Source organism: Ictalurus furcatus, chromosome 12, assembly GCF_023375685.1.
Source record: "Ictalurus furcatus strain D&B chromosome 12, Billie_1.0, whole genome shotgun sequence".
Classification (NCBI taxonomy): domain Eukaryota; kingdom Metazoa; phylum Chordata; class Actinopteri; order Siluriformes; family Ictaluridae; genus Ictalurus; species Ictalurus furcatus.
Window position 1 is genome coordinate 26,882,733 of NC_071266.1, and position 16,199 is coordinate 26,898,931.

The 16,199-nt window shown below is 41.3% G+C and overlaps 1 protein-coding gene across 1 annotated transcript; it reads right to left on the minus strand.

The window, feature by feature from the left end:
- Positions 1-7,531: 7,531 nt before the first annotated feature.
- On the minus strand, positions 7,532-14,050 carry rtbdn (retbindin). Its single transcript, XM_053638108.1, has 6 exons — positions 13,805-14,050; positions 12,875-13,033; positions 12,654-12,741; positions 12,345-12,473; positions 11,413-11,509; positions 7,532-8,933 (listed from the first exon to the last, which is right to left on the minus strand). Exons 2-6 carry the CDS (start codon positions 13,026-13,028, stop codon positions 8,610-8,612), a joined length of 792 nt encoding a protein of 263 aa, XP_053494083.1. The 5' UTR covers positions 13,029-13,033; positions 13,805-14,050; the 3' UTR covers positions 7,532-8,609.
- Positions 14,051-16,199: the final 2,149 nt, after the last annotated feature.

Genomic DNA, 16,199 nt, shown 5'->3' on the forward strand with positions numbered 1-16,199 from the left:
CACAGTCTATAGACCTATCTTTATGAACCTTGACCTAGATGAAACGAACTTCCGGTTGTTGTGTAACTGATTAGCATTCTGTTTACTGGTTGTGTTTTTCTGACCTCCCCCCGGTTCAGAGACATTTCCATGACCAGCTCCGCGGGGGGTTTCCACGTTTTCATGCTGTTTTTGTTTCTAAAATCTTAGACTCGCCCAGTTATTGATCGAGCCCGGGTTTGGGCGTTAGAGGTGTTTCCTATCTACGTAAACCAGCATGTCCATATATGGGCATTTTTACTGCGTCATACGTCACAGCTGGGAAGTGTTTGCGCGAAAATCCGCCGCCCACGTGCTGTTCGGTTTCATTTCTCTCCAACAAGTGCACAGGCGAGGATCAGATCAGTGTGGGGGGCGGGGGGCTGGAAAACGCCGAATATGAACCATTTTCCACCAAAACACTACCTCAGTGGGTTTTTCTTTTTAAATAAATATATATTCACTCAGTGGGGAAGTTTTAAAGATGGAAATAGTTTCTGTTTACACCTTTTTAGTCAAATGCTACAAAAACAGCTCAAATAAACACACACACACACACACACAGCACTCTTAGAAAACAAGTTACTACACTGTTTTTTCCTCATCACTGTAGTAGTACCTTCAAGCATACACACCTTTTGTACCTTTTTTAATATGTATCTATTCCATAGTGATATGTAATGAATGTAGTGTTAGTTTAAAATGCCTGGACGGTAAGGATAACTCTTATACCTTTTCTAGCACTTAAAGTAAGGTACACTACACTACATGCACTTTCCAGGTAAGATACACACTAAAGATACAAAAGATGTACCCCTGACTGAAGGTACCACCCAAGCAGCAGTTTAGTACCCTTCTTCTGAGTACGTGAGGGGTCCAATTATGTACCTGACGCGCTAAAAGATCGATTAAGCTTACACTAAATAAGAGTGACGTGGAAGAGTACAGTTTAATACCCCTGTTTTTTTGAGAACGAGTGATGCATGATGGAGTTCCCACTGAAGTCCTGTGGGACCATCATGATCACATCAGGCTTTGCTCACTTTTACTCTGAGACGTTTTGTGATTTACGAGTGACACATTTCATCAAGAAAATGTCACCTAATTGACATAAAAATAATATATTGTCATGCTAAAAAAAAGACGTGAAGACACATTATATTAGGCTACATTACATTACGTTACATTATATTATATTATATTGTATTATATTATACTCCCGCACACTGCTAATTTAATGTGAGTCATTCTGATGGTTTAACTCAGGACTCAAAAGACCACAATCTCTCCTCGCTTCCTCACACTTTCTCTGACAGATCAGCAATCATTCATTACGTACGCCCCCTCGTCCCCCACCTCTTCCCCACGTGCACTGCAAGTGAAAATACATTCATTTTATGAGGGGAGTAATCACATGTCCTACATACTGAATGTGTACAATTAGAAAATTACAAAGTCATGTGAATGGCGTGTGAAACATTAGCCTATATGTGAAGGGTCTAAAACCACGTGATTTTTCTGTAAGGCTGATGTACTAAAGGTTTAGCAGGTAAAAAAAAAATAAATAATAATAATTTTTAAAAAAAACAACAACAACCTGTCTTAGAGGATTTATTCAGACCGGAGCACAAGGTCATGAATAAGTGAATCTCTCCTTTAAAGCAAACACAAATAAAAGAAAAAGACTTGTTCACTTGTACTGTTTCTTATGTGGAAAAATAGGCTACAGGTCACGTGGTGTCCGGGGATTTTTTTTGGGCCCATCCAGGGTTAGGTGGTATTCGCACTGGGACGTCTGGATGCTCGTGGTGGGGATTTTGGTGCGTGTTTGAAAGCTGACTCGTCTTTCTCAAAGGCGGATGATCCCCCTGTTCTTCCTTTGTAGCGCGCGCACGCCCCTCCCGGCACGGTACACCCACGCGCGCCCGCGCACCGTTTCTGACATTCCAGAGCGTCCCGTCATTTCCCTCCACGTGCGTTTAACATCGCCGCTAAGGCTATGTGCCCTGTCCAACTCTGCCATCAACCCTCTATAACCCCTAACACCCCCACCCTCCCGAGCACCGCGCGCGCACTGTCACCCCCCTGCTAACCTCACTCAGCTTCTGTGTGCAGCTACACTTCTGTCAGATCTGCTGTTATAGAAAACTAATGAACTATTAATTAATTAACTACTTAATTAACTACTTCTATTAACTACTGCTGTGCACACTGTAAAACCGGATAAGTTCATTTAACTCAAAAAATGTGAGGAAACTAATTACCTCAACATTTTTAAGTTGATAAATCAATTTCTTTAAGCCAAATACACTTAAATATAACAAAAATTTAACTCAGTTAACTCTATTTAAGTGTATTTGGCTTAAAGAAATTGATTTATCAACTTAAAAATGTTGAGGTAATTAGTTTCCTCACATTTTTTGAGTTAAATGAACTTATCCGGGTTTCAGTGTACACAGTAGTAGTTAATAGAAGCTGATAGTAATCTACACCGCATCCTGTTGAATATTAACAACTGTGGGTGTGAAGATCCAAAAGGTAACTATCATAAATGGGTTGTTAGGCCTATTGGATAAGAACAAACAACTGGTGTGTAAAGAAACTTAATGTGTAAACAGTTTAATAAAACGGTAAAACATGTTTCTGATATTTTTAAATGAGTTCGTCTGTAGCTGATCAGAACCCCTGATTCTGAACAACATCAGTCACTTATCAGTTGGAGGATAATAAACTAAATAAATACCGTATTGTATTGCTCAGTGGTATCGTCAAGTATCGGACTCTGGCCTTGTAAATCAAAATCGTATTGTATCATAGCGGATTGAGCGGTATCGGAAAATATCACATCGTTAGCAAGCAAATCAGTATCATGTTGCATCGTATCATAGTGGATTCAGTGATCGCATCAAAATGGAATTGTTACCTTATGAATAGATATCGCATTATATCATATCGTATCGTATCATATCATATATCGTATCATATCGTATTGTATCATATATCGTATTGTATCGTGTCGTATATGGTATCGTATATCGTATCGTATCGTATATCGTATCGTATCGTATCGTATATCGTACCATATCGTATATCGTATCGTATATCATATATTGTATCGTATCATATATCGTATCGTATCATATATCGTATTGTATTGTATCATATTGTATCATATATCGTATTGTATCGTGTCGTATATCGTATCATATATCGTATTGTATCGTATCATATTGTATCATATATCGTATTGTATCGTGTCGTATATCGTATCATATATCGTATCGTATCGTATATCGTATCGTATCGTATATCGTACCGTATCGTATATCGTACCATATCGTATATCGTATCGTATCATATCATATATTGTGTCGTATCATATAACGTATCGTATCATATATCGTATTGTATTGTATCGTATTGTTTACACCCTTCCTGTTTCAGTAACAAATACAAAACAAGTAAGTATTTCATTTAAAATAACATTCTGTGTTAAATAAACAGCAGAACTTGCGAGTCTCTGAAACTCAGCTTGTTTACTTTCGGGATCTGAAGGATGGCTTTCATTTAGCTGATTTTATTTATTCTTTGGTTTAGGCTTTTATTTAGTGAATCTGCGAGGCATTAGCAGATCTTTCCACTCAGAGGTCAACAGGGATTTTTTTTTTTTTTTTTCAGGAACTCTAATTCTGCATTTCAGTCCACCATCACACTTTTTCCAAGTTATAAATATCAGGAATTGTAAAAATGTTTCAGTTTGGCTACTTTCCAGAACGTCGGTGAAAACCAGAATAACGTGACCTCATGAGCCACGGTGAATGGAGCTCATGAACGTCACAATAAGTATAAAAGCTGGGTGTGAGCGCTGTTTACGTGGATGATTATCTGGTGCGGGTTTACAGTCAACGATCTCACAATTGAGTGGTGCGTTAGTTTCAGATTTGGGTGCAGTTATTCCTCAGGCCAGCGTTGGTTTTCCGTGTCTGGCTCGTTACTGAAGGTCAGCGGGGATTTTCCAAACAGATTTAGATGTATAGCAGCCCACACGCTGTCCACCTGACCTTTGACCTGGAACAGCCGGGCGGAGGGTTTTTTTTTTTTTTTCTTCGCCTGACACAGAAAATCGCTTCAAACAGACATCATGAACTTGGCCACAGATCTGCTGTGCTGCTTCAGTTTCCATCCACAATAAATGCTACTTTAAGGTTTTTGTTTTTTTCCTTTGGAAAATTAACACACTCCCACTTCAGCTTGTTCTTTGTGGCTCTCTTGCACTTCACACTTTTGCCTGTTGAACTACAAACACACACACACACACACACACACACACACAACACTTGAGAGCTATCTGGAGGAATCAGATGAATTAGAGTTTCTTTGTCTTATTAAAGAGGGTTCCAAATGGAACCATTTTGGAAACTAATGACTATTCTTGTAGAATTCGTGAAGTGTGTAAAACCCTGCAGTTTTCTAGGGGATTAGCTTTACACTACTGCCTGTGTAACCACTGACACACACACACACACACACACACGGACACACTCGAATTAGATATTGAATGCTACAACTGTAGATAAACCTTAACAACTGCACTGACACTGGAGACTCCTTCCATAAATATTACATAAACATCTCCTTACAGAAAACTTCTTCACGGCAACGATTACACGCTTAAAATTTTTTTTTTTAACTACATTTAAGTGGAGCATCTCCTGTACAAGTATAAAGTTAAAGATAGCACATTAGAACGAGCGCATTCATATAAACCTGCGATTCGCAGCCGTTCTACTGTCAGAGCCGCTGTTCTAGAAATCTAATCAACACCTTCTGACCAATCACAATCCAGCACTCAAAAGCACTGTGGCATATAATTGCAATAAAATAAGAGTTAAAAGACATATACGCGCAACCCCTGTGTGTGTGTAGTTGAAAGCACTTCCTGTGTAGAGGAAGCAGCTGTAGTTACCACTTCCTGTTTGGGTTACATCAGACCTCTTTTACATCATATAGCAGTTTCCGATATTGTAGAGGTTATTTGTTATGGTTTTCCGGGGATGGCAGACGTCAGAAGGTGGGTTTTGAAAAGCATCGTGCCTACACACACACACACACACACACACACACACACACGGAGGGATCTTCTATGATGCAACTGCTGACGACAGAAGGTGATGGTGGGCTCAGTCTCCCCACTCACATTCAGACCAACTGACATTCTCTCTCCACTCACCTCCGTCATGCTTTCAACCTACCTCCTTCTCTCTCTCTCTCTCTCTCTCTCTCTCTCTCCATTTACCTCATACTTTCTCCATCCCACCTCCATCTCACTCTCTAAATCCTACCCTTGTCCTTCCATCCCACCTTCTCTCTTAACCCCGTGAATATTCCGCCCACCCTCAGATCTGAAACACGCATTAGCACACAAAAAGACTAACAGACTCGGAGAGCCTGACGCACATTGCACATGGATTATTATTCTATGATGCTTGTTTTTCTTTCCTATTATTCTTGTCCAGGTCCAGCTGTCTAGTTCCAGAAGATGACACAAGTGATATACAGTGTGATCGATGGACTCGGGGAGGACAGATCAATAACCTCGGTGGCCCGGGATGAGCAGATTTCGTATCCAGGGTGACTGGTAGTTGCCTTGTGGACAGGAACTCATTAAAAGCAGAGAGAGAGAGAGAAAAAAAAAGATACACTCTGTATTGACTTTCATGGACTTTTTCCATGAATTTTATATAACTGGTTCTGTTTAAACTTGACATGCGTCACTGTGGTGTGATACGCCTCAAAGCTGTATCCATAGTGCGAATGTCTGAATCTCACCACCTGCTGTCCTGAACACATCAACCCAGAGGCAGCAAGGTAGGTCATTGTTTTTAAAATGACTGACACGTACCAGTTTTGAGGAAACCCCCCCAAAAGCCAACACTAAGGCCATGAAAATGTCAAATTTCAAAGTGCAGAACTCCCCCATCACCTCAGATGTGTAATGTTCAGCTCTGTTCCAGGAAGAGTCCCCCTAAAGAGACCCTGTCTTGCTAGCATGGCATCATTATGATGTTTTCAGAATCAGGAACACGCAGGTCTTTGAAGAAACCAAGCAAAATAAAGGGCAGCAAAGCCATCATATAATTTCCTGCTTAATACACACAGTCGCCTTGAGGGTACACATATCCACAGAAGATAGTGATGCTAGTGAGCTTTGAATAATGTATTTTCCGTGTGATACAACTTGCTGTACAGCCGAAACTCTGACAAACAACTGATCATACACACTTATCTAGCTAACTAACTTTTATTATTATTACAGTATGTTAGCTACCACGCTTTAGCCTAGGCAACTAGGTTACAAACCAAAACATGGGACTGGAGAGCGCAGTGGTGCTTTATGATTTGTCCACAGCTAATTAATACTAGTTAACCTAAACCACAGTACACATTACTGCAGACGCAAACATCAAGGTTAAGGACAACAACAACAACTCTTAAGATGGCAGAAATCTCATGTTTAAACTATGAAATGCCCTTAAATTCTCCTTTAAACGGTTTAAAGGAGCAATTCTGCTAAAGAATTAACTCAGCAAACCTCCTACGCCGGTGGTCACCAACCCAGCTCCTGGAGATCTACCTTCCTCAAGACTTCAACGCGAACCGTAATGGTGCCCACTTGACCTGATCTTATCTCTGCATTAAGAAGTTCTCGATCAGCTGGAACAGGTGTGTTAGATTTTGGTTGGAGACGAAACCTGCAGGAAGGCACTGTAGATCTCAAGGAAGAGGGTTGGTGACCACTGCCCTGTGCCAAATTTAGTTTATAAGAAAAATACACGTTTGATGTTTCAAAGTTCCTTCATTGTCATTGTTTTTGCACTGTAGCTACAAGGCTATTAGCCTCTAGATTAGCATCATGCGTCATACTCGTGCACTCGAACCCAGAACTTTAACAATATGAAGAGAATCAGAGTGTTTAGTAGTTGTAGATAACAACGAGGGTTTTTTTTTATCAGTAGTAGAGAAATAAAATTGTGGTGTGTGTGTGGCTTGAGACGATGGTTGGGCGGTTTTGTTTTGTTTTGTTTTAATATAATCCAACACCGCCACCTAGTGTCATATTTAATGCTACAACTGAAGTTTGCACATAAACGTGAACGTGAACCAGATGCTCAGCATTTTCTCCAGCTAGGTTCTGTACTTTTTTCTGTGCTGTGTAAAGTTTATATGAGGTATGCTAATACTGAAATCACAAGTAGATCGAGACGGATGATGCGGATGAGGTCATGCTTTCTATCAGAACAATGTCATAAGCAGAGAGAAACCGACGTGGTAATGATCGTCATGTGAAGTGAAATTCTAAGGCTAGTTATGCTAAAATACTGATCTATATAATTTGGTCAGGTGCCTGGTTTGGGCATCTTCACGGAGACAGTAGAAGGAAGTGAGTTTCACTGAAAAAGATGCACAAATATAATCTGGACTCAAGAACATTATAGCGTAGCTGTGTTTCAATCATCTTTCACTCTGCAATTGCTAATTTCTAAAGTTGCCAAACTTATTATACTGTAATACACTATAATTATACAGATCACAGTGTGTAAATTGTACTTACGTGTAATATAAATACACATTATGGCCAAAAGTATGTGCATCCTTGACCACCACACCCATATGTACTTGTTGAACGTCCCATTCCAGATTGATTCCGTCTTTACTGTTATAATGCGCTCCACTTTCTCTTCTGGGAAGGCTTTCCACTAGATTTTGGGGCGTGGCTGTGGGGATTTTGGGGCGTGACTGTGGGGATTTGTGATCATTCAGCTACAAGAGCGTTAGTGAGGATGAGGACAGGTGCTGATGTTGGGATGTCGAGGAGGCTCCAGTTCCAGTTCATCCCAAAGGTGTTCAGTGGGGTTGAGGTCAGGGATCTGTGCAGGACACTCCAGTTCTTCGACCTTCTTCCAACCTTAACACTTAACACACCGCATCTTCTTGGAGCTCGCTTTGTGTACAAGTGTATCATCACGCTGGAACAGGTTTGGGCCTCTTAGTTCCAGTGAAGGGAAATTCTAATGCTACAGTGTACAAAGACGTTCTATACAATTGTGTGCTTCCATCTTCATGGCAACAATTTGCTGAAGAACCACATATGGATATTATGGTCAGGTGTCCACATACTTTTAACTATACAGTGTATACAATATATTAATATAAGTTCATGTAGATTGTGTGACGATATAAATTGTATTCTTGATGCTCTGACTGCTGGAAGGTAAACAGGAAGTGGACTGCTAACTCAGTAGGTCTGATGTGTTAGTCAGTAAGAGACCAAGAATAACATGAATTACCATTTAAATGAAATGCTTGGTGATGGATTCAGACACTGGTGCATGACTGTCTAATCAGTGTTCTTCTAATGACGCTGTACAGGTGAGGAAATTTAGGAGGAAACTGGAAACGTGAAATAAAACACAAGTGTGTGAAGTAACAGTGTTCTGTGCTTCCAGAACTGGTGCTAGATTTTTCAGAACATGCTAGAATGTGTCGTGATTTCATCATTTAGAATATTATAAGCTGCTAGAATCGGGAGTCTAGAAGCCGCTGCCGCTGCCCTCCGGGTCGTGGACGGCGGGAGCTGAGCGTTTGTGTAACACCGACTTGCCGTGGTTCCTCTGCCCCTGCTGGGGCGCTGTGGCTGCAGTGTGAGCGCAGAGGGTGTTTCCATGGTGTTTGGTGGTGTCCAGCTCATCCGGGTTATCCTTCTGCGTTCTCAGAGCAGCTATGACCTCTCGGTCTGAGGCGTTGAGGTTCAAACATCCACAGCCACGGCCTTTGACCTCCAGGGCCTCATCCTCCACGGTCATGAAGGCGTCACCCCAGAGGCTCTCGCAGAGGTCTCGGCCATGCTGGTACATCTGCACATCACATCACACACACACACACACACACATCAAGCAGTTTAATATTCAATACAGGAAAAAATTCAGTCTTAAAGGTGTAACACATTATTTTAAGGAACTAATTAAAAGGGGCTTAATAGGAATTAATTTAAGGGGCTAATTAAGGTTTCAAGTCTTTATTCATAAATACCTTTAATGATACATAACTGTAGATCTGTTACATGAAAATCATTAGTGGTTTATTAAAACCTTGTTATACAAACTATTGAGCATGAATAGTTTAAATTCTCTACATTAGACTTTTAGGTTCTAGGTTAAGTCAAGTCATGAGCTCTGTGTGTTAGTGGTCGTCAGGGAGCGACGCTGTGAACTGTACTAACTCCAAATAAATTAATTAAATAGTAAATGGCAGATAGTCTGTACTTATATATAACGCTTTTTTAGCCTTAGCAGTTCTACAGAGCGCTTTACACTTGTTCTCATTCACCCATTCACACACACACACACACACCAAAGGTAGCAGAGCTGCCATGCAAGGCGCTAGCTTGCCATCGGGAGCAACTTGGGGTTCAGTGTCTTGCTGTCACGACTTCCCCTTTAAGCAGCGTGCTGAAGAGCATGTGAATGCACGCTGCTGTGCAAGGTGCGCGAGCACCTGCCTTTTCGTTGTTGACATTCGTGATATTTGGACAAGTGCATTTGTTATGTTTTGTTATGTCTCCTCCGTCATTCCGTCATTGGCTATTGTGTCACGTGTGTCCGAATTGCCCTCAGCCGTCAGCCATTACGAAGCTGATTATGTATGTATATATACCGCGCGCCTCCCAGCACACGGCGCGGAATATTAGAGTAGTTTGAATGAGTTAGTCACTTAGTTTACAGTCCTCCCGATAGAGAACCATAGTCTTAGTTTATTTCAGGTTAGTTAGTTTAGTTAATTTAGTTAGTTAGTTAGTTTAGTTCACGCTGGTTTCTCCGCTCCCAGTCCCGCGCTATAGTTCATGTTTCTTGTTTTGTTCCTCGACCTTGTATTTCCGTGACCGCGACCTTGATCCCTGCCTTGCCCCTTCATGCCTGTTTGCCGATCGCCTGACCTCTTGCACGTTTGTGGATTACGTTTTGGATCACGTTTTGGATTTGTCTGCCTGTCTCTCTCTTAAATAAACCTGTTTTACTGCGATTGCATCCTGCCTTATCTCCGTTACGTCACGATACGTGACACTTGCCCAAGGACACTTCGGTGTGTGGAGTCACGTGGGCCGGGAATCGAACCGCCAACCCTACGATTAGTGGACAACCCACTCTACCACCTGATCCACAGCTGCTCCAGTAACATATACTTTAACTATATCATAATAAAAAGAAGCACCTCCACAATGAAACACGTTAAACATGTTCATATTGAAATATCTGTGATGTGTGTACAGATCCTGCTGCTCATTTGTTGGTTATTATTGTATTTAAAATATTTCCGTGAGTGGTTGTGTGCCAGGCTGATGTCACAGACATTTTAGCTCCTAAAAACAATAGAACAAAGAAGGGAGTTTCTCTAGAAACCTGAGTTTGACAAGTGTGACAGAATTCTCATACACATGAGGGGGAAAATGATCTTTTTTTAAAGTTTGCATTTTAGTAAAAAATAAAATAAATTTAGAGAAGAATAATGAGCTAATGTGAAAGATAAATAACTAATCGACAGTAATTACACCCACAAGCCATCACAGCACAGCGCAAGGAAGTCTTTAGTCGTATGCAGTCTGTTGTCTTATAGGGTTAAATGTTTGCTTTAGGCAGATATTTCTGAAATGGAGAACGATTAAGTGGTTTGAGTTTAATGATGGATTTAGTGATGTTCATGATGAAGTGCAGCTTTGAATTTTTTGAAGATTGTATGTCATTCTCCACACTGGGAGATATTTCATGCTGACAGGCAAACAGAGAAAAGTGTCTGCATAATGAATATTCCAGTAAAGTAACTAGCGTTCAGTGTTTTAGAGACAGCCCTGGGTTTGATAGTACACTTCCAGAACACTAAAGCATTAAGATCATCATCATCTCCCTCTGGGCTTTTAATATTACACCGGCACAAAGTACAGAAAACTGATCTGACTCTCATGATCATCTCCGTACTCTGACTGTTCCTGGGAATATTCTGTCCCTCACAGCATTTCTATAAGGCAATTAGAGACAAGACACCAAGGTTTCTGAAAATGATGGGGTAGGTGTGTGTGTGTGTGTGTGTGTGTGTTTGCATGTGGGTGTGTGTGTGTGTGTACATGTGTGTGTATGTGCGTGCGCACATCTGGTTGTCACTGTCCATTTGTCACTGTGCCTACATTGTCTATTTCTGTAATGCATATCAAACCTTTAGGCTGACTGAAATGTACTCTGTGTGTGTGTGTGTGTGCGTGTGTGTGTGTATATGTGTATCTGAATCCAGTATGATTCCATGCCACAGCATTGATCCAGGAGTGAACAGGTGTATGTAGTGTACCTGTTGATAGGGTATGCAGCTGCCAGTGCAGTTTAGTCCTCTGGGATCACGGGTCCAGTCTCGAGCACACGTGAGGTCTGATTTACAAACTTCATACCTGACACAGAGAGACACACAGAGAGACACAGAGATACAAAGAGACACACAGAGAGGCACAGAGAGAGACACAGAGACACAGAGAGAGAGACACAGAGACACACAGAGACACACAGAGAGACACAGAGACACACAGAGACACACAGAGACACAGGGAGAGACACACAGAGACACAGACACAGAGAGACAGAGCAACACAGAGGCTCACATTAGTAACTTACAGGGAAACGTGTGCTGCTCAGGACACTGCTGTAGGACTAATAATAAACAGTAAAGTTGTTTAAGGAGACGTTTTTAACTTTTAGAGACGTATTCTCCAATGTCAGCACTTTAACATCTGTAGCTTAAAGTGTTTCTGGCAACTTGAGAGGCAGAAGAGTTGATGCTTTGTGGTTTCTTGGTAACATGACAAGCTGAGATGTTATTTTTTATCTTCAAGATAGAGGAAAAAGAAATGCTGGACTGTTCATAGCTGCTAAAAAATAAATGATAACAGGAACTAACTTGTTTCACGCATGTTCCATAACATTAAATATAACTACAAACGGATAAAAAGTACGATGTGGTGTTGTTTAATTAATAAAAATTGTAGTAGTTCATTTGGCAGAGGCCCTTGCCCAGAGCAGCTTAGAGAAGTGAAAGGACATTTCATTTTACTCTTATACAACTGAGCAGTTGAGGGTTACGGACCTTGCTCACAGGCCCAGTAGGAGGGCTGGAATTTGAATTCACAGCCTTTTGATCAGTAGACAAATGTTTTAACCACTGAGCTGCCACTGTCAAGCTATCATTGCAGTTTTCAGTATGTCATGCTAATGAGGTGGGTGTGGCCTCACCAGTCTCTGCAGAAGCTGTGGCACAGAGGCACCACCCTGAGGGAGGAGCCACGCTGAGGGTGTGGCCAGTATGTGGCATCAGGAGAGCAGCGGTAAAAACATATGACTCTCTTCAGGAACTCCTCACACCTATAAAGAGAGAGAGAGAGAGAGAGAGAGAGTGATTTAGAAGTACAATTACCGATTGTAACCCATCGGTTTCTCTGCACACACTACACACTGATTAGAAAAAGAGAGAGAGAGAAAGAGAGAGGGGTCTTACTATAACCCCCCAGCCCCCCCCCCCCCCACACACACATACACACTTACACTGGACTGAGAGAGCCACACCTGTCCCACGATACACTGCTAGTAGAAGCAGTAAGGTCCTCAGTGTCCTGCTCTGAGCAGCAAGCATCTGAGAAAGAATATCATTAAAAATGTCATTAACATTTTATATAAACCAGCTGTGAATATCTAATTAGCTTACACGTCAATGCTAGCTTAAAAACCTGTACGGCATGTTTATCTATATGACAGCATTTACTCACTCTCCATGTATGAGGAGCATTCTTTAAGATTCGGCTCTGGACTGGGCATGGACTTGTGATGTCCATCCTGAAGACATGCCCCTTCTCTGCACCAACCATATGCAATCAGAAAACTTGCCCAATAGGCAAAGACGAATGCTGAGGAAACGACCATTTCACCTTGGAGAACAGTGTTAGTGGTAAGTCACTGGCCGATGAGGACGCGTTAAGTCACTGGTTAATGAGGACGCGTTAAGTCACTGGTTAATGAGGACGCGTTAAGTCACAAGTTAATGAGGATGCGTTAAGTCACTGGTTAATGAGGACGCGTTAAGTCACAAGTTAATGAGGATGCGTTAAGTCACTGGTTAATGACGACTCATTAAGTCACAGGTTAATGGGGATGCATTAAGTCACTGGCCAATGAAGATGCATTAAGTCACTGGTTAATGAGGACGTGTTAAGTCACTGGTTAATGGGGATGTGTTAAGTCACTGGTTAATGAGGACGTGTTGAGTCACTGGTTAATGATTACTCATTAAGTCACTGGTTAACGAGTACACATTAAATCACTGGCCAATGAGGACTCGTTAAATCACTGGTTAACAATTACACATTAAGTCACTGGTCAATGCATTAATTCAGTTAGGTCAATGGTCAATGAGGATGCATTAAGACACTAGCCAATGGGGATATGTTAAGTTATTGGCCATGTTATGGTACAAGTGGGGTAAATAAAGGAACATTAGGGTACAAGTGGGGTAAATAAAGGAACGTTAGGGTACAAGTGGGGTAAACAAAGGGAAGTTAGGGTCAAAGTGGGGTAAATAAAGAAATGCTAGCATAAAAGTGGGGTAAATAAATGGATATTAGCATAAACATGGGGTAAATAAACTCATGTTAGGGTAAAAGTAGGGTTAATAAAGGGATGTTAGGGTAAAAATGTCATACCTGAGTTCTGTTGCAAGTTGTATTTGATTTCTTTCTTTCTGTCTGTTTTGTTTTTTTCTGTTTCTCTCTGCTTGGAGTTGATGTTTTACCATCAGCTGTCTGTGTGTCTCTGACTCAGTGGAGGACAACAACGATAACACCCTCATTCACACATGCGCATACACACACAAGCCTTCTTAGACTCTCCCTCTCTCTCTCTCTCTCTCTCTCTCACACACACAGATACTCTCTCTCTCTCTCTCTCTCTCTCTCTCTCACACACACACACACAGATACTCTCTCTCTCTCTCTCTCTCACACACACACACACACACACACTGATTCTTTCTCACTCTCTCTCATACATACAGAGTTCTGTAAGGATGCAACTCTGAAAAGAAACGTATGGACACAGAGTATATTTTATACACAGTGTATGTTCAGTGCATGTTTCAGCGCAGCTCCCGAACCCTTTGCTCAGTTACAGTAAGTGCCCTTGACGGCTATGGAGTGAACTGCCCTAGGTGCTGCTGACTCACACCTGAACTTCAGCAACAAACACAGCTACATCCCCCACGTTCAGACAACACCTACAGTGTTTATATACGCCTGAACCTGAAAGTGTCCGAGTGATGGATTGTCCCAAATCTAGTCGACCAGCATAGAAGACATCTCTGGTGTCCGATATTTGTGTCTTTAGACTTGCACTGGAGAAAACGAATATAACGTGACTAAAGTAAGAAAGGTTTTCATGTAGCAGTGTGCGTCACGCACCCACCTCAAAAAGACTTCATCATTCAATGATTCAGCTGCAAGCTGGAGCTATGATTGTTATTAGTGTAGCATCATATGTAAGGACTAGTACACTTGTCATGTTATAGGGAAACCGCAAAGAGTAAACTTCCCCTCCTGAAAATGTTGGAAAACTTAAAGTTACCTCTGACTGTTACAAAGCACTGACACTGGAGACTCCTTCCATATCAACAATCACACATGGTTTTAAAATCCATTTATGTGGAGAATCTTCCAACCAAGTCCCTGGGGAGGTTGTTACTATGGAAACGATAACATATTAGAACGAGCGCATTAATATAAACCTGTACTACTGGCAGAGCTGCTGTTTACTCAAAAAAAATTTTTATTAAAATGAATCAACAACTTCTGACCAATCAGAATCCAGAATTCAGCAGAGCTGCGTAGCTCAACTTCAGACAAGTCGAGTTCATTCAACTATGTAGTAAAGCTGAGGAGAACTGGCTTTCCCACACGGCTTAGAATACAAATCTGTTCATAAAATGCCTTTCCAGAGTCTAAGCCCAAAGAAATGAAAACAAGTGAATTTATTTTACGTAATCGCAGCCAGGCCGAACGCTGTGTCGTCGAAAGCAGGGGAGATTTTCATTTTGGCAGGCAGCACGAGCACTGTTTTACCTGGCTTATTTCCCCTCATCTTGGTGAGCTCACTGTTTATTCAGGCATTCATTTCATTTCACTTTGCCGTAGCAGCATAATACCGGATATAAAAAATATATATATACATCAGAATCAGTCTCTGATATGATCTGAACACAGTGCACGTCGCAAATATCTCTGCATACTCAGTAGTATGCCTGATTAACCTTTAAAATTAACCATTTAATGCACATACAATCCATAAATGCATAGCTGTGGAGTGTTTAATGCATCCAGATTATACCTTCACTGTCCCAGGTATCCCGAACCATGCTGGGTCATTTGGGACGTCATGAAAATGATCAAATTAGAAACATCTGTACATGATCTGAACTAACTTCGTGCTTATTTTGTCAGTTCTCATGAATATTCGCCTCATAAATATGTAGAATTGTTTTCCCTCAGTAATCCTGCCTAGCACAAACCGCATTAGCATGATTTCGGGCCGAGACGAGACAGAGAGCGACCTAGATACGATGGCGCTGGGGGTAAACAAGGGACTGAAACACAGCCTTTCAAAGAGCAGCCTCAAAGGGGAAAGTGTAATCCCTTTATGGCTGCATTTCCACTGGAATCCAATTATTTTGCTTATTTTTTTTGCTGACTTCTGACACAGAGCCAATATTGTTGCATATGTGTAAACAGCTTGGACTGGATTTTTTTTTTCCACATCTGATATGAGCCACATTTGAATGAGGTTCTAAATTTGACATCCATCCATCCAATTTTCTGTACCGCTTATCCTTACTGGGTCGCGGGGGGAACCTGGAGCCTATCCTAGCCTGGAGGGCATGGATTTGACATACATCTATATGATAATTGTTCTTTTGACTCAAATCTGAACAATCACATCTATTTTTCCTGTTAATTCTGAAGCTATTATCATTGTTACGCAGCTGAGTTTCTTCATTTGGTGCTCATTCGGTTTCCAGATTAAATAAATTGTCTTTTCAATCTGTAGGAG